This window comes from Clinocottus analis, unplaced genomic scaffold (assembly GCF_023055335.1).
Source record: "Clinocottus analis isolate CAN_PGR_092001 unplaced genomic scaffold, fCliAna1.0.p SCAF_10, whole genome shotgun sequence".
Classification (NCBI taxonomy): Eukaryota; Metazoa; Chordata; class Actinopteri; order Perciformes; family Cottidae; genus Clinocottus; species Clinocottus analis.
Window position 1 is genome coordinate 5,676,163 of NW_027175821.1, and position 19,008 is coordinate 5,695,170.

The following is a 19,008-nucleotide window of genomic DNA, read 5'->3' on the forward strand; positions in this document are numbered from 1 at the left end:
ATTGGGATACTATTGCCTAGACGTCGTGTACTTAATTACAGCAGCGGTTTATCCCGTGCAGGTTTCTTCCGTGAGACATAACGTTAACAACGTAGTGCAATGGAGACCGTCAAAGAGGCTCTTTTGTGGGAAAAGGCTTGACATTAAACTGTGTCAACCTGCCTACAGGTGCCAGTGTTGCAAAAGGTCCTGACCTAAATGAAAATGAAATGCATGCTGCCAGCCTGAAAGTAATAATAATAATATGTTTTAAAAAAACGCGCACTGCACACACACGTTACAGCTAACAAACAACGTCAACTTTAAAGGGTAACGTCACAACGAGTGGCAATAGAGGTCCTAACAAAAGAATGGAGGTGACTATAACCGGTGCGTGGCTGGATACCTCTCTCGCTGCTGGAAAGCGAAGTTCCTCTGGACTTTTCTCTGCTCCAGACAATGAATGATGGGGAAGTTTATCTCTGAAATGTCAACTCGTCACTCACATAAAAGTCGCCCCGGAATCGTAGAACCGGAGAGATTAATTGCTGAAAGGTAAGGTCGCTTTTTGACTGTTTAGACAAGTTATTACTTGTTTGACATCCTGTTTTGTTTTTAAAGAAGAAAAAAAGATAAGACTTGATACAGACCGCAGAGGAATGTGTGTGTTCTTGCGTGTGTGTGTGTGTGTGTGTTTATGTAACTAGCTACATTGTAGACAGTACAGCGATTAGAAATAGTATTAATCACGTTTAAGCTGGAGGTTTTTAGGACAGCATGATGGAAATATATTGTCAGTGTGATGAAAACAATTCCCGAAGATGTCTATATTATTTATCTTATTTCTAATTAGTGTACTTTGAGAAAACACATATAGCTAGTGGCTCTTTGTAACTTTGGTACAGGATAGTGAGTTAAATTGTGTCTAACTTTTGGCTATGGGAGTGTGCTTTTATAATGTCAGAATTAGCATTCTCTTTTTTATTTTGGTTTTATTGACTAATTTACTACTATTTATATGATTTCCATATTTTTGAATTTGCTATTTACGACATCAATTCAAACTTTCTGTGTCACAAACTAAACATGTAATGCCTTTGGGCATGTGCATTGAAGGATCCTATTCTTTGGTTGTTTACCTTGTGGTTAATTTCTGTAACTAGCTCTTCTTCTTACTCTCTGTCTTCTCTTTGTTATTCAGATGAAGTTATTTTTTGGTTTCGTCTGTGCATTTCTTCAAGTCAGTCATCAAAATCCAACTAACCAGTGGACTTTGATGCCGCACGGTATGCTTGAGCTCTATGAAAACACATGACTCGCTCCAAGCTTGAGCCATTCTTCCTTAACCAACTTAAATTCCTGTGTGTCCTCTGTTAGTTTTGGTCGTTGTGCAGGACGGCACTTTGGACCAGCAGCCCTTGAGCTGCCTGGAGCAGCCAGGGGAGGACAACAAGGATGAGGATATTTCCTGGAGGAGGAACGGAGAGGTGGAATCACAGAGAGGAAATGTATATATGCTGGAGCTGATGGAAAGCCTTGCAGGGGGAAACTACACCTGCCACAGCAAGAATGGGTCCCTCCTCAATCACACCGAGGTCCTGATCCAAGATGACGAAACTACCAAGCGGAGAATTCTTGTGAAAACCGGCCAAGGTGAGGTCTAATATGAAATATTGCATAGCCACTGTTTTACAGCGGCTACATTTGGGGAAAGTATTTAATCTTTTTGGCATGTTTATGTTACTCCTCTTTTTAGGAGATCATTTAGATTGCGCCGCTCAAAATTACAACGGAGAGTTCCATTGCTCTTGGACCTGGCACAGCCGGCGCGTTGGCAAGGTGGCATTTCTAAAAGCTCGACGGTAAGTTCACAAACTGCTCAAATGTTTTCTGTTTCGCTGTCCAGTAACAACACAGCATTCATGTCTGATATTGGAGCTAAGACTACACAGTGACATAGCTAAATACCTCATCATGAAAGGATACATTACAAAGTGCTTTTTAATTTTAATTTTAAGCTAAAGGTCTTACAGCTTCTTGGCGGGAAATTCAAAGCCAAATTTACAAAGTCATTGTGTCATCTGAATAAAATTGAAACAATTTACGCTGTTCTCGCAGCGTTTCTCACGGCGACGACACCCAGTGTACTGGAGATGAAAGTGGGCAGCATTGGACATGCACCTCGGCTCAGAGTAACTTTGGCTGTTCAGTGGACGACAGCGGACACAGGATCTCGTGCCTCGACCAGCAGCACTGCCCCTACGCCGAGGAGAGCCTGCAGATCTACGTCACTGTCTACGTGAAGACGGAGCACTTCCTGGTGGAGAGCTACTCCAAATACTTTTACCTGTCAGAGATAGGTGAGACATGTCCGTGACTTTTTTCTTTGGCACAAAAAGCAGCGTTGTTTGTACTTCTTTCCGCTCCTGTCTTTGTTCTCATCTGCCTCTTATCTTATTTTGTCCGCCCTCGATAGTGAAACCTGATAAGGTGGCGATCACTCAACATCCAGTCAACATCACGACGATAGAGTGGAGTTACCCGAGTTCCTGGAGCCGTCCCTACTCCTACTTCCCTCTCACTTTCCAGATTGCACAGTTTAGGGGGCGATGCAAAAGATGTGCCGACCAGTGCACTGACTCAAAACCCAATAAGGTAGGAGGGACCTACTGAATTAAACTGTAAAAGTTGAGTGAAAATAATGTAGAAATGTCACGTATAATACAACTTTGTGTCAAATGACAAACAGTAAAGTTACTGCACACACACAAATGATGTGATGTGATTTATTTGTATTCCTCAGACTGCGATAGTTCACTCTACGTGTCAGTTCCAAGTCAAGCCTAGGGCTAAGGCTGTCTGCATCCGGGCTAAGGATGTCCTCTGTAACTCCCAGTGGAGCGACTGGAGCTTTGTCAGGTCAGTGCCTCCCAGTGGTGTGAACTGGGACCAGTTGTCCTCAGGGTTTTTCAACCTGTTCATTAGTCACCTGACTCCTCCAGCCTGCAAACCAAACTGTGTGTGCTTCCTTGGCTTGATCGCTCTCTTTGTATGTCGCTTGTTAGTTTCTAAAGAAATTACATGTTCCCTGCATTCTGTTGTGAGTATTGATGTATCAAAATAGCAAGAAAATCATTTCTGTTTATCCAATTCGTACTTCTATCATCACTGATTTTGCACTGATGAATAGACTAGTTGCTTTACATAGTAATATTCTTGACGGCATGAAACTAAACTAGATCTCATGACATAAAGAAGCTTTTTTTTGGAATATAGATGGGAAATAATTATTATTTAAGACTAATTTCTTTATTCTCTGTTTTTTATTCCAGATTAAGGAGACACAAGAAGAACAAACATCAGCAAAACTGATCTTACAGAAAAAAGATGAGCTCATGTTTATTTATTTTTTTATATTTATAAAATTTTATATCATGTAGTTTGTAATATTTAGCCATTCTAAACCATGAGTAAAGAAATAAATATATATTTAACACAACCGTTCCCTGCCTCACATGTGCTTTTGCTGTAGTTTACCTTTGTTTCATAGTTAGAATCAGCCGCTTTCTCCTTATCCAAGCCATAAGAACTGAAAGCTGTCTTTTGTACCACGTACTCTTATTACCTTTACCAGAGCCAACACTGCACCATCTCAACCGTGTCAAACAGAAACCTCAATAGTTGTTTCTAGTTAACCAATAAACAAAAGGTTTGAATGTTGTCGCAGGCGTACGGCTTTTCCCAAACCAGTTAGGTGAGAGTGTGGCTTTTGGTGGAAACTCTCCCCCTCAAACTGCAACAAATCACACAACTGCCATCCAGCTTTGAACCGTGTCTGTTCTCGGTTCTCTCAAAGGAGACATGGCACGAGTGGTATTTCCTCCGCAGCGTGCCAAGACACACATGTAGTTTGTGTGTCGCGTTCTCCTCCCGTCTCTCTCTCTCGGCCCCTTCTCCTGAATACAGCTGTGGATTTGTTGTGTTAGAAAAGGAGTAAGTCACAGTTTTACATGGGATCTTCTGACAAGCAACACAGCTTTAAACTCAAGCGTTCAAACTGCAGCATTTAAACTTGTGTAAATGAGGTAATGAAATAGTTTATTCAAAGTCCCTGAGGTACGCACAGTAATATGAAAACTGAGCTGTCAGACGGGGTTCCTCAATATGCCTTGCTTCACGAAGGGACGCTCACATACACTATAGTGAGGCTCATGTTGCTGCTGTTAGGTCACAGCATCAGTCACTGATCCATCTTCCTCTCCCGTAACCAGAGGAAGTGTCTGCGTTACTCAGCCTTTACAATAACAGTGAGGGAGGTTTAACCACAGTTCACTAACAGCATGAGGGTTTGTACATTAGTCCAGTGCTCGTGGCTGTCGTATTCATCACGAGCAGCAACAGTGAGAAGTATTGTGTGTGTTTAGTGCGGTGGCTCCCAACCGTTTTGGCCTGTGGCTCCTTAAAGGAAAGCATTTGTCAACATGTGACACCACATCGATAAAGTTTTTAGTATTTTACAAGAAAACCTTTATGTTAAATCCGCATTTTCATGTTTGCCATTGTTATTCCGCTCATCATTCATCAGCTTGTGACTTATTGGCAGAGACCAGATAGTGGAGAGTGTAAGCACACATTGGTGATACTTTTACTTAAAGTTATAATATACTGTACAACAAACAATGTACACTGTAAAAACCCTGCCCTCTGTCAATATTGTTCTCTTTTCTGTATACTTTCTCTTTCTGTTTGTATTTATCTTTGCCAGGCATAGCAGAAAATGGTAATCACACTGTCATGAATTGTATTCTTTTCTCTTCCTGAAATCTGTGTAATCATACAGTCACAGTCCTATAATTGAATAGATAAAGTGTAAAAGGCTCAAATGAGATGAGGCGTTCACTGACTATCTGACAGCTCATGTTGTATTTTTTGTTGTCCATTTGCGATGCACATTTGTAGTCGTTTATCTCTAACAACAGATAGCCAGATTACAGATTTGTATGATTTATTTACATGTTTAAATCCCCTGTAGAATCATTTGTGTCTTTTTACTCTACTCTATAAAAACACTGCTATGGAATGAAACTAGTCGTTAATGCTATTAGTCTCTAGGAACTAATTACCCTACGGATTTAAAAAGCAGATCCAAACTATATCCAAAATATTCCATTGCATTATTAACGAAAAATAAATACACAGATGTATTCATTACCAAAACTCCTTGTCACATGTCAGAAAAGCCCAAACCAACATGGCACCTAAACTGTTAAGCCTGTCTTCCCAGTACTGGTCCCTTGGCTGGTCAGGAGGTAAACCGCCTCTTCACTTCCCCGTAATGAAAAGCAGAAGCGGTAAAGTGATGTAAAGGCTTTCGTTGGCCAGCGTACTGCCGATGTTTAACCAGACACCTCTGACCTTTGAGACCTTTAGTTGTTTGCTTTGTGTTCAGGAGGCACGAGACTCATTGTTGGGAAACATTTCTTTTTTTTGTCCTTCCATTTCCTCCCGTATGAAAAGTCAAAGGCATGATCAATGTTGTCATGCACTGCGTGTGGATGTGGCACCGCTGAAAGAGACGCTGATAAGCTCTTCTTCTGTTTCAGTGTATATGTCCATAAATGGCCATGTTCAAATAACAGATAATCCAGGTGATGAATGTGGAGTTCTGGCTGAGGGCTGCAACCAATACTTAATTCCATTATCAAATAATCTGACGATTGCTTTCTCAATTAATTTAACTCAACTCACTTACACTTTTTGTCTATAAATTGACGCAAAAAAAAAGCCCACACAAATGTCCCAGCTGAAATTGCTCGTTTTATCAGAACAGTCAGAAATCAAAAGAAATTCAGTTTACTTGTAAAAATGAAAAAAGTGCAGCTTATCCTCACATGAATGCACAAGTGTTTGGCTTTTTTTCTTGACATATTACTGAAATAATAATCTGTAAAGTGACGAAGCGTTTCAGCTCTAGGTTTTAGTAATGAGATGATTTTAAAACACAGTTTGACAAGCTATGAGCTGCCATCCAAACACATCGACATGAGCACAGACTCTTGAGACAGCTGGAACTGAACCAGAAGAAACAGATGTGAAGAAGGTTATGAGTACTGATGGTCCCGGTCTCTCTGTAATGAAGTGTTTGGAGGCAACATATCTCTCGTCAGTTTGACCTCTCTCAATAATAGAGGTCAAAGGGTAAAAATGACGTATCGGTACGCAGGATGTTTAGCAACAAAAAAATGTATTTGGCTGAATTGGACATAAGTTCAATATGTAGTGGTGAGGAGGCAAAAGTTGGTTTTAAGGGGTCACAAGCCAAAGGATGTGAGGGAAGTTAAGCCTCTGTAAGTTTGAATCCTATAATGTAGAACATGTAATACATTTTTCATTAAAAGATTATAGTTTGTTATAATTAATGCACATTTAGTACAGAAAAATATCAAACATACGTAGTCATTTTTAAATCAAACACTAACTGCACTGCAAATGGAGAAGTTACCATGTGCCTTCCTTTTCCCCACACAAACTGAAAAGTCATATTATAACTTAAAATCTTAAAACAATGAATGCATTCATTCAGAACAAGAACAGAAACAATCTGGACAATTTGAATGGATCTGGTAAATCCCCCCAAATACCGAACTAGACTGAATCCACATGCTTTATTCTAACAGTTTATTTGATATCCACATCACACAACTACATTACAATGTGTTCTCATGAGTCCACTGTCTCATGGACCTGGTCCACATTTGTTGACCATGTTGATTAATGAGAAACACGAACTTGGACAGCTGGCATGAATCTGCATTCCACAGTTCAATATTCGAGAACACCATTGATTTTAAGGTGGACGGAAAACATTGTAAACGGAATCGTTCAATGTCTTTTTACAGCCACTAGATGGCAACATTGCACCAAATACTGTGTCTCGGTTTTCTGCTCCACAGGTCTTTGAGTCCCCCTGAAGTAAAAATGGGAAAAGTCATAATTGGGAAGCACCACGGATGTGTTGCACATAAAACGGGTTTTAAACAATAGTTTATCACAATGTGTTTGCCCTGATTTAAATCTGCATTCCGTCATTCAGTTTAGTAGCGATGGAATATTTCCTCGCATGTTCTAAGTTTTAAGTCCACGCTCATGATAATATTGTTTTATTTTTTTTATTACTAAGGCATCAAGTAAATTGCATTCTGCTCGCCTCCATGTGTAAATGGTAAACAACTATATCTGTCTTCTTTAATGTCGACGAGAGAGCATATTGTTAGACATAAGGCCCATTCTCCTCAGCATATGCCTGCTTTTTTTTTAACGACTAGTCATTTTTATGTCTTCAATTCAATCAGGCCATTATTATCATCAGCCCAACCTTTTGATTTACGAGAACATCTGCTGGTTGTACAGGGGGCGCACAACAGTACAACTCCTTTCTGATCACTTACTTCAAAATGCCTGTTAGAGTTATTACGCAGTTGCTCTGTTTTTTTTTAAATAGACTTCCCATATGTGGACACTTGAGTGGAATTCATATGCATTCACACACACGCACACGCACGCGCGCACACACACACACACACACACACACACACACACACACACACACACACACACACACACACACACACACACACACACCTTTACATCGTTTACATGGCGTGCGCATTTCCGCCTGCGCGTAATTGCCGGAGATATGTTGCAAACCTTAATGTCTGGGTGCCATGGAGTTTGTAGATTACAGTATTAACATGGCTGGATCATCGGGCCCCAACTGACAGCTCTGTTTTTTGGATACTGAGACGGAGATATTTGGGCTAACACTGTGTGTTGGTGCTCGGGGATATAAATATATGCCACCTCAGGGGCCTCGAGTGTTCGCGCTGGCCCGCATGCCGATCAAGGCAGACGGGATCATGGCGAGAGAGCCGGCCACAATCAAACGAATGTGCTGAAGGATAGCTCTGAGCGTGTGTGTCCGTCCGTCTGTGTGTGTGTGTGTGTGTGTGTGTGTGTGTGTGGGTGTGCGCGCGCGTAAAAGTGAGGCAGTGTGAGTGTGAGAGACATTTTATCTCCGGTTGCTTTTATTTGTCACTATTTATTATATCGTGTACTCACGTGGTGGGTCGCTCACATGTCCCCCCCTCCTAACCTCCCTCCCTCACCATAGCAGGAGACATAAATAAACATCTACAGACAATGATGAGATGATTGCGCGGGTGTGGTGTCCAACCTTGACCGTTTATGGCATATACAGGCTGCTGAGACGTATGTCTGAGTCTGCTGCTGCACAGGGGATGAGGAGATATTTGGAACTACATAAATGTCCTGTTATTAGATTATTAGTTTGATTATTAGATCTCCATGAATTTAATTATATTACTTAACGCATTTTGGTGATATGACGTTTTTTCTGAGGTTTAATCGCACAGCTTTACCAAACTGTGATCCCCAATAACTTAAACGTGTCAAACCGATTCATTTCAGCAATCCCTGATAAAAATCTTAATTATCAAAAGATGCCCCCCCCCCCCCCCCCACACACACACACAACCCCACCCCTTTAATAAAACAAACAGACGAACTGACTATCCCATTCTTTCCATTTCATTATAATGAACCAAACAGTACACTTATTGAACAGATGGCCCTCAGACAATTCAATTTGACAATTTAGAAACGACTCTGTAATGATGGGGGGAAAGCAGGACTGATGGGGAGCATGAGGAGAGCTCACATGCTCACTCTCTGCAAGCTGGAGCACACTTGTTCATGCACGTGAGCCCACCGTGTTTCATGGTCCAGTGGGCGATCGTGCTTTTTAAAAAAAAAATGTTTATTTCGTAGACTTTTTTGGTTCATTTTGTTTTTGGACGGTTATTTTTGAGTGTTTTTTTTTTTTTTTTTTTGGACAGCGGGACACTGCGCAGTTTAGCTGTAATCCTCATATTTATGTCGGATTCCGCACTTAGTCCCGCAAGACTATGTAATGCATCTAATCAAAGCTAATTTCAAACCATCGGGCTGCAGCAGAAAGAAGAAGAAAAAAATGTGCGCAGAAGCTGCCAGGCTTTTTGTGAGCTAAAACTTTCTTAAGCTCATAATCTGCCAGAGCTGATACTCTGAATGAGCACTTGGACGCTCAACGCTGCTGCACTTATTATGAGGAAGAATACGTTGAACTGAAAAAAAAACAAAAAGTTCAAATTAAACGATTTTTGTATTATTTCCAAAGAAACACGCCTGCACACTGGAAACGCGGATGCTCGTATGTCATTGTTGAATTAATTTGACACAAGTAAGCACAATTAACTCTGCGCACAGGCGGTGAAACTGCTCCTCACACTGTCATCCCTGTGGGCTTTTTTTTTGTCACATAATGAGACGAAACTCTGCTTTATTCCTGAGTGCTCGTGTAAACATTTGATCGGCTTCTGTTTCGTATTGTTTTGAAGACAGATGCGGGCACATTTCCATCGCTGCGGCTCAAGTGACATCGCAGCAAACAGACGATGGATGTTGCAGCCCGCGCAGGGTCTCTCTCTCTCTCTCTCTCTCTCTCTCTCTCTCTCTCTCTCTCTCTCTCTCTCTCTCTCTCTCTCTCCGCGCTGCCCTTTAGCCTCAGTGTGCAAACTGCACGGATTAAACTATTGTCCTCCCCTGAGCTGATGTTTGATAGTCGCGCATACGTTAATTGTCAACTCTAAACACAGCACACACATACACACACACACACACACACACACACACACACACACACACACACACACACGTTGGCTCACGCACGCACATCGTGCGCAGCTTCTGTCTAAGTGGCTGGGGCGGGACGCTGCGTGGGACGAGGCGGGGACAGCAGGCAGGCGGACAGCGTGCTGGTCGCGTTGGTGGACAGCTGATTGTCCGCGTTATTAACTGGGGGGCGTTCCTGCTCGCGTTGTAAACCACGCCTCCCTCACCTACTCGTCCTCTCCTGTTTGGCATCCCAGAGATGGTCCAAAGTGATTCCTCTGGGAAGAGCCGAGCGCAAATCAACCCGAAGCAGGAGCCGACGAGGAGCGGAGCCGCCGTTGCCCAGGACAGCCTCTTAATTGCGCGCGAATCTTCCGTTTTCATTCATCTGAACAGGGAAGAAGACTTTGCGATACACAGACACGGAGCGAAGGAGGGCGACGCGTGTTTCATCTCCTTGGTTTTCTTTTCCCGCCGTGGACTGTTTGTTGCAGAAAAGTGACATTTTGCTTGTGTTTTTGTCAGCTGCACCTTGATCCGGGGGACTGTCGCCAACTCGGTGCAGCCTCTCATCCTGCGCTTCCCCTTTCATCGCGCTCAGCGTTGTTCATCTTCACAGCTGCCGCTTCCCCCTCTTCTTCTTCTTTTTTTTTTTCTTCATTTGTGGAGTCGCTGACATGAGGTGCAGCTAACCCTGGATGCCGACAGCTCCCCTTTTCCTTCCACATGTCGCATCTTTTGTTTACTTTGAGAAACACGCGCAACTAAACGCCAAGTGAAACAGACCACGCCACTTTGCTCCTCTGACAGCGCGATCAAACAGACGCAAGAGGAGGGGAGGCAGGAAAAAGGAGGGAGCCCAGGAGAGGAGGATAGAGAGAGAGGAGAGAGAGAGAGTGTGTGTGTGTGAGAGAGAGAGAGAGAGAGGGAGAGAGAGGGAGAGAGACACACACACAGCGACAGCGCGAAGGTGCGTTTTGATGTTTGGCATCCACGAAAGCATCCAGAGGAGTGGGAGTAGTATGAAAGAAGAGCCCATGGTGGCCGGGATGAACGCGGTTCGGACATGGATGCAGGGCGCCGGAGTGCTGGACTCCAACACAGCCGCCCAGAGGTGAGCCTGAGGCGGCCTCGGCGCTGCGCGGCACCGGGGCGTGGAGAACCGGGGGGAGAGCGCGTTCAGAGCGGCGGCGTTAGGCACGGAGCGCCGGTACCACTCGGGGCAGCACGCGTTCCCAAGAGGACGTATAGTTGGATAACCACCGTTCCTGCTGGCTTTTTAAGTTTTTAGCTGCAAGTCCAACACGATATAATACTGCATGTGGCTCGGAGCGGTTTAGCATATTTCTGGACGGAAAGCTCAGTTAGCTCCAAGCACTTTAAGGCTCGCAGGGTTTAAATGAAGGCTTAGATTCACTTCTTTTTGTGTGTGAGGGGAAACGTGTGTTCCACCTTACGTCAGTGGTTGTTTCTGTTCTTTAGTCGTGATAAAGTAGAGGAGGTTACTTTGTGAATACTTTATTATTTTTGGTCAGCTGGAATTTTTCTTAAAACAATACAATTTAAATATTCCAGGCCTGTAATAAATCAAGTTGGTCACGTTGAAAATAAAATATCACACTTTTATCGACAGCAGACATGAAGGCAATTCACTTTTCAAATTATGTTTACGTATAATTAACCTTTTGGGCCTATTGCTTCATATTTCCACACATTTGTTTCATTATTGTTATTTAAACTATAAAAAGCACGTGTGCGCATTTGAAATCGGTTTTAATTAAATGACGTGTGAGGGATTTTATAATCGGACAGCGACTGTAGATTGTGTGTTTAAAGGCAGATCACTCTTATGTTGCATTCTTTATTGAAACAATTTATTTGAATCGCCTCCGTGGTGGATGGTGCTGGCTTGTGCTTGTGTCCGCAGCGGAGTGGGTCTTGCTCGGGCACACTTCGAGAAACAGCCGCCCTCCAACCTCCGCAAGTCCAACTTCTTCCACTTCGTCCTGGCTTTGTACGACAGACAGGGTCAGCCGGTGGAAATAGAGAGAACCACCTACATTGACTTTGTGGAGAAGGACAAGGTGAGTTTTACTCAGTCACACACACGCGCGCACGCACAAAAATAAATTAAATTAAACCCATGGCAGTATATAATAAATTGTATAAAATAAGTTTTAATGCGTGCTTTTTATTGGAACATTGACTGACACAGTATACTGGCTGTTTAGTCAAAGTGATAAATTACCAGACCTGTGTTAACAAAGTGGCCAGACGCGCACAGCAGGGATCACGAAGGCTTTTTACATGTGGTTTCCTGAAAGATTTACACACTTCTGATTTACGTTCGGATTTTCTTTATAATTTAGGAAAACCTTCGAAATTAATTTTAAACTGGTTCATTTAAAGGCGCAAATCAAGTGCACGAACACTTTTGACACTAATGGCATCGCTTGATATTATTATGACAGTTCAGCACAGCGGGTTGCCCTATTCCTGCAGGTGTTGTCAGACACGATATTTACTTATCCAAACAAACATCAATATTAACGTTTGACACGTCGATCAAGTGTAATATTGATCTGTTTGTACGTTGCGTTTAAAGGGAGAGTTTTTCTTTAAATGCGTGTTTTATTCATCAGCTTTTGGTATCGACGTGTTCATTATTTATCAAATCCAAACGTCCTTCTACTATTGGTCAACAATAACACATTTAAATAGTATATTATACACAATGTGATTTGTTGAATATGTAATTTATAAATATGTCATGTTGTGTATCATTACATTTATTAATTGTCTGTAGCGACAATTTCCGTTTCTAATTTGGGTCAATAAAGTTCGAAATAGGCCTATTGCTACAAAAGGGTTTTTTCTTTCTCCTTAAAATATCAGATAATTGAGAAATTGAGTTTACAGGATATATTTTGTCAAAAATTTAAAAAAAAAAAAAAAGTTGTTCAAGTTACAAGCAGAACCTTGTTTCCTTTCTTTGCTCTGATACTCCGAAGGTATCAAATGTGATTGCAGTGTTAGTAGTCTAAAAAATCTCAAGTCGTGGACGCGCAGTAAAAGTCCCAGGAGGAGATGTTTTCTTGCTCTGACGGGCTCTGTGTGGTTTAATTTTCATAGGAAACGACGGGGGAAAAGACCAACAATGGGATCCATTATAGACTCCAGCTCCTCTACAGTAACGGTGAGTTTAGCTTACATCATTTTTATGAAGCAATAAAAAAAGTTTAAAAAAAAATAAATCCCTCAATGACGTGAGCAAATTCGGGAAACAAATGTTTAAGGAGGTCACATCCTGTTTAGTTCTGTGAATTATTGTATTATTTCAGGGAATTTAATGTGTGATCTTTTTAGTAAATGTTTTAAAAGTTGCTATCTACACATTACTTTTTATTATCACTACATTACTATTTAGAATTAATGATAATAATAATAAATAATATTATTGTCCTTGCTGCTTACTACAGTAACAAGATATTTTCCGGTCAGCAGTAAACAACACAGGAAAGCTTAATAAAAGGTTTCCTGAACTCAATTTGAACATTTACCTTGTAGTCTTGGTGCCTCCATTGAATAATCAAATTATATTGATTATAATTCAGTAAACCTTAGGGATCTCCCTGCTTTGCACATTTTGATAGATCAAATTTAACGGAAGTAAATAAAACCTTTGAGTTTAGAGCAAACTGACAGCAACAAATACTGAAAGTCATTAATATCAGTTTGGACTCATTTAGTTTCTCACAAAGTGCCTCAGAGGGGCAGTCAGGAGATACACAACGTGTGCTTTATTGTTCGCAGCGTTACATTCAAACCTTTTCTCTGTCTCCCCGCAGGAATCAGGACAGAGCAGGACTTGTACGTTCGTCTCATCGACTCTATGACTAAACAGGTACGAGGTTTGCACTAAACGGGTTCAAAGAATGAAACTGTGCATCGGTGGGTTTGATGGTTGTGTTGGTTTGAATGGTGAACCGCCCTCGCCCCCCCCTCCCTCTCCCCTCCCCATGGTCCCCACCACATGCCTGTGTCTGAGACCCTCAACTTCAGCACAGCACAGCCGGCTTGATAAACGACCTGTCTTACCTGTGGAATACATTTACAGAGGCCCAGAAAAGTAGAGGACATGTGTCCTCGTACTCTACCTCTGCACAGCAGCCAGTAGTGCAGATGGTGTGTGTTTACGTGTGTGTGTTTTTACAAGCGTCAGGCAGTATATATATATATATATATATATATATATATATATATATATATATATATATATATATATATATATATATATATATATATGTGTGTGTGTGAGGCTGTGTGACTGTGTGGACATCTCAGTGAGGTGCAGAAGCGGTTGTGCGTTAGTGTTTTGAGAGAGACAGTGATGCATGCCAGCTCACTCTTTGAGGACCTTGACCCTCATTTCCTCAATGTGAAACAGAACAAACTATCCCAGAGTGTGTTATGGCCAATTCAATCACACAAAGAAATACAGAGCAGCACATGTGGGCTGGCGCACACTGAGGGAATTCTCCGCGAGGACGACTTCGATGCGAAGGGAAAATAAGCCTCTTCAACGCTGTTTTGATATCAGGTCTTTTGTTTTGCCAATTCTGCCTCTAGTGCCATTAGGCTTGAAGATAGTTTGCCTTAGAATGAAAGGAGTAGGAGGGGATGTTGTTTGTGTGAGTGCGTTCGTGTTGGCGCGTTGTTCGGCGTGAGTGTGTGCACGTGTGTGTGTGTGTGTGTGCGGTGATCATAGCCCTGGAGAGCATGTTGAGTGGGGTTGGAGGGGTAACCAGACTAGATTTTTGGACGCTGTGCTGTATGGACCAGATGGTGCACTATACTCCAGTCTGGCAGTCCAACTGCTCACTGTACACAGCATATAAACATACGTGCACGCACAAACACATATGCACACGCAGGAGTACACACATACACTGGCACACACATATGCATATATAGACACACACACATACACACTTTTGCTCTTACTGTCAGAACAGAGCGTTCCTGTTCAGGAGGACCGGATTCCCACGACACACACATTTTTGCCAGATAGACAGCACTACTCCCAGATGAAAGACAAACACTTTTCAGTTGTTTTTTTTTTTTTTATTTTCCTCCCGCATCATTGCTCACATTTTCTTCTTTTCAGCATTCCACACATAAATAAAATAAAATTGACAGTTATTTGAATTTTCTCTCCATCCTTCAGGCGATTATCTACGAGGGCCAGGATAAAAACCCAGAGATGTGTCGGGTCCTGCTGACCCATGAGATCATGTGCAGGTAAGACAAAACATCATTCTCACACGTTGGAGGCGGCTCTGTATCTGTCGGTGTAATGTGGGGGCAATGACATGAGGAGCACTGCTAAATTACAATAGAAATCTTATCATTTTCCTTCAAAGTGGGTTGGGGAGATGGGCCCTGGCCTATTTCTGTTGGTAGGGATCTGTGTGAGTGTGTGTGTGTGTGTGCGAGTGTACATCCCTCTCATGTTCAGCTAATTAGGACAAGGAAAAGCTCATTACTCAAACCCATCCTCCTTAGTCTGTGTAATACATGCAGTTTGCTGTGTCCTGACAGTGAGCTATGTGCAGAAGGGGACATACTCGGATTACACATAAAATACAGACACACGCACACACACACACACACACACACACACACACACATACACACATACACACACAGAGTCAAATACACTAAAGAAAGCGTAGATCTCCCAGGCCTTCGCTTGCATTTGTGATCAACAATCGCATGATTTTAGACATTTAAAAATACACATGGAGTTACATTTAGAGAAATGGCCAGTGGCAAAGTGTAGCCACTTCCTGGTTATCACACGAGGCAATTTAGACCACTTGTTTTCATATGCCGGAGGAAACGGTCGAGATCAGAAATCTGATCTGGCTCTCCAACCCTCCAGTCCTGAGGGACTCAAGAAAGTAGAGGGGGGAGGGTCAATCTGTCTCCCCCCCTTCTCTCCCCCTCTTTTGTGTCTTTCTCCATCTCCTCCTACATGTGCCCACGTAGTCAGATACAGGTACACACAGACGAGCAGACGGAAGAAGAAAAGGTAGACGGGATGATACTTTTTGGGGGGAATTAGGGGAGTGGGGTTGGGGAGGAGGGAGGAGGGAGGGTGCTGACGGCACACAACAACACTGTTACATTGTGCTGCAGTCAAATGATTCAGAAAGGACTCGTCACATCAGTATGCAACCCCCTTCTACCCAGCATGCACTACTCCCCAGGTCCAGTGGGACCACTCTGTGACCCACTTCTGAAAGCGAGAGAGGAAGAGCGAGAGTGAAAGAGAGAGAGGGAGAGAGAGAGAGGCGGGATAGAGGGAGGGGACGAGCGCTGAGGAAAAATAGAGAACATAAGATGTCTGGTTGTGTGATGTCTGACAGAAATGGAGCTAACCTGAGCCCTCAAGGCTAATTCAAGTTTGTATCCAGCCCCATTCAAGCTCCCTGCTTTTGCTCTTCTCCTCCAAACTTCTCCGAAAATCGCCCCGCTGATCTCAACTACTGTAGCGCTAGAGCCCCGGTCTTACCTCGGGAAGCCCGGCAGATATCCAATTCACGATGTTTTCTTAAACTCTGCCAAAGTCTCACGCCCTTTTAGTCCTCTTTCTCTTCCCTGTATGCTCATCCAACTTCCTTCTCTGTGATGTACCTTATCTTTATTTCTCTGCTGTTCACGTCTGTGTGACTAAACTCCCCTTTGTCTCTGCCTCCCTCCGCCGCAACCCTCCTCTCTCGACCTGCCTGCAGTCGATGCTGTGATAAGAAGAGTTGTGGCAACAGGAACGAGACCCCATCAGACCCTGTCATCATCGACAGGTAAGCAAACTTTGCCCTTTGACCTCGTCCGACGCAACGCTGCGCTGTCATCGCGAACACAAAACACACCCGGCCGGTGGGTGTGAACAGGAACTGTGTGCAGAATACACAGGCAGCAGATGTCGCGGAAACCCACTAGTGGTATAAAAATCACGACGACATTTCATATACATTTCCAGTGAAGTAGAACGATTAAAGCTTTTTTCCCACATGCTATTTGGCTGCGAAATGCATAACCTGCAGGCATAATAAAGCAGGCCACAGCTTGTTTAAAGTTTCAGCAGCCATAATCGTATGTGCGCAAAATGTGTGAAACACTAGTAAATAATATTGCAGCGGTATGTGTGTGAAGTGGAGGAGCAATCACACAGCAGTTGAGCTCCGCTTCAAGTGTGGTCAAACAGTGTTTGTGTGGTCGGGTTGATGATTTAGCTGATGAGCAGTTAGGGTTACAGCGCGTGTGTGTGTGTGTGTGTGTGTGTGTGTGTGTGTGTGGGTGTGTGGGGGGGTGTGTGGGTGTGTGGGTGCGTGTGCGTGTGCATGTGTTTGTGTGTGTTTGTTCCTGTGTATAAATCTCACTCTGGGCCGGGTGTGGTAGACCGAAGCCTGCATCCCGCTTTTGACACAGACAGACACACTCCTGCAAGCACACACTTTTCTTTGAGTGTACACCTTTCTCCTGCCGTCATAAACTTCCTCTGACAGATGGAGCAGCTCGCATGATTTACGGTCAGTCGAAGAAAAAAAAAGAAAAGCCCAGTAGATTTACAGTCCGGCCCGTGCGTGCATGTGGCACACGGACACATATTGTGAGAGGAATTATTGTTTCTAGTTGAGCAGTTGTTGGAGCATGCAGATTTAAGGCCTAATTTAAACAAATTGAAGAGATTTCCCGATAATTTATTGCCCTTTCTGACTGTGTTCAACCTCTCCAAACGACGGCATTATCACACAGTGCATCGTAGGTTATTTAGGTTTCATGTATGATTTGAATTTGTCACATTTGTGTGAGTGTTAATCAGGCAGTGACCTGTGCTATCCGATGAACACAGCTGTCCTGTGCTCGCTGCTGCAGTCAAAAGCTACTTTTTACCTGTGTGTGTGTGTGTGTGTGTGTGCGCGTGCGTGTATTTGTGTGCAAGTTTGTGTGTGTGTGTGCGTCACCCTCGTTCCGCTCCAGTGAAGCGGAAGGCCTCACCTCAGCGCTCCCTGAGACAGCTGCACCCCACCACGTGGCCTCGCACAACTCGCCTGCCCATCACTCTGTGCCACATTTCTGATTTTTGTTTTTCGCTTGTGCATACTTGTTGAATTTCTCATGAGTGGGCTCCGACGCTCCGCTTCTTACTGGGCAACGTCCCGGCTCGCCACGGTTAAACTCCCCCCCCCACCTTCAGTTTGCCGCAGTTTGAGCAGAACCACCTCGGTGAAACAGGCTGATCTCTGCTGTGAACAGCTTTCCCACACCGAGCATGTGTTGTGGTCGCTCGCTGGCGGTATTCCCCCGACGCCCAATGGCTCAGGTGTGAGGGCAACATTAACGAACAACAAATTAGAACAGGGGGAGGGAAAACAACAGCAATATCTCTGTTTTTCCTCTCCAGCGAGCACTCTTTCTGGACAGGAAAATAGGTCAGGTGAGAGGAGAGCGAACGGGGAGGTTGGCTTGCTATAAAGGGGGGGACTGAAGGGGAATAACGAGAGGAGGGTTGATACGTTTGCTCATTTAGTACCAATATATTCTTGGCAGTTGTAATAATCAGGGATTCATAAACAAACAACTGTGAGGGGTGAAACTGACTCAATTACCACGAGTTCCCCTCCTTCAAATTCATAAAGAAATACCATCAACAGCCTCTCTCCACCCTTGAAGTTGTTTAGTTCGTTAAATAAGGGCTCGTTAGCCCTCTGCTGTTTCGCAGAGATGATTAGATTTTACAGCCCTAATTAGCTGGGCTAGCTCTAACTCTTCTGGAAGAGTAATGGGTCTGATTGCCTAATTAGCTCTCTCTCTCGTTAAGATGGGAGAAACAGGCCACTGCAGCAAAACCGCAGGAATGAGGAAAAATAAAGTCAGCTAATGAGAAACTTATTTGATTGTTAGGAGAACAAATCTGGTACAGTGTGGATCGGCAGCGCTCTGGGTACTGTACTCACCGGGAAAATCTCCCTAACCCGTCTCTTTATCTCCCCTCCTGTTGAAAAGTGAATTTGTTTGGGCTTTAAAGCGTCTGCAAGGAGCAATACGAGGCAGATTTTAATTATGAAGGATATTTGTTTAGGCTACGATAGCAGAACGCACTTTAACATTTCTTAAATTTTTACTGAAGTTGAAAGAAACATCCCCCACAATCTGTCCTGTTTTCATGCTGCTTCGGTTTTGGGAGTATGGTAGCGGAGACATTCAGTTTTATAGGTAGCGTTGTCATTTCTT

General features: G+C 43.3%; 2 protein-coding genes across 5 annotated transcripts in view; both read left to right on the top strand.

Annotated features, from left to right (window-relative positions):
• The first annotated feature begins 480 nt into the window (after positions 1-480).
• Positions 481-3,424, top strand: il12ba (interleukin 12Ba). Its single transcript, XM_068592965.1, has 8 exons — positions 481-534; positions 1,181-1,265; positions 1,357-1,632; positions 1,736-1,841; positions 2,098-2,339; positions 2,456-2,634; positions 2,783-2,898; positions 3,312-3,424. Exons 2-8 carry the CDS (start codon positions 1,181-1,183, stop codon positions 3,349-3,351), a joined length of 1,044 nt encoding a protein of 347 aa, XP_068449066.1. The 5' UTR covers positions 481-534; the 3' UTR covers positions 3,352-3,424.
• A 6,558-nt stretch (positions 3,425-9,982) lies between these two features.
• Positions 9,983-19,008, top strand: part of ebf1a (EBF transcription factor 1a) — a 54,740-nt gene continuing 45,714 nt past the window's right edge. For all 4 annotated transcript variants that reach the window (XM_068584171.1, XM_068584162.1, XM_068584178.1 and 1 more), the window contains exons 1-6: positions 9,983-10,822; positions 11,636-11,792; positions 12,841-12,904; positions 13,557-13,612; positions 14,936-15,009; positions 16,506-16,574. In XM_068584171.1, coding sequence (XP_068440272.1) covers positions 10,689-10,822; positions 11,636-11,792; positions 12,841-12,904; positions 13,557-13,612; positions 14,936-15,009; positions 16,506-16,574 — 554 coding nt within the window. In that variant the 5' untranslated portion in view covers positions 9,983-10,688. The remainder of the gene's footprint in view (positions 10,823-11,635; positions 11,793-12,840; positions 12,905-13,556; positions 13,613-14,935; positions 15,010-16,505; positions 16,575-19,008) is intronic.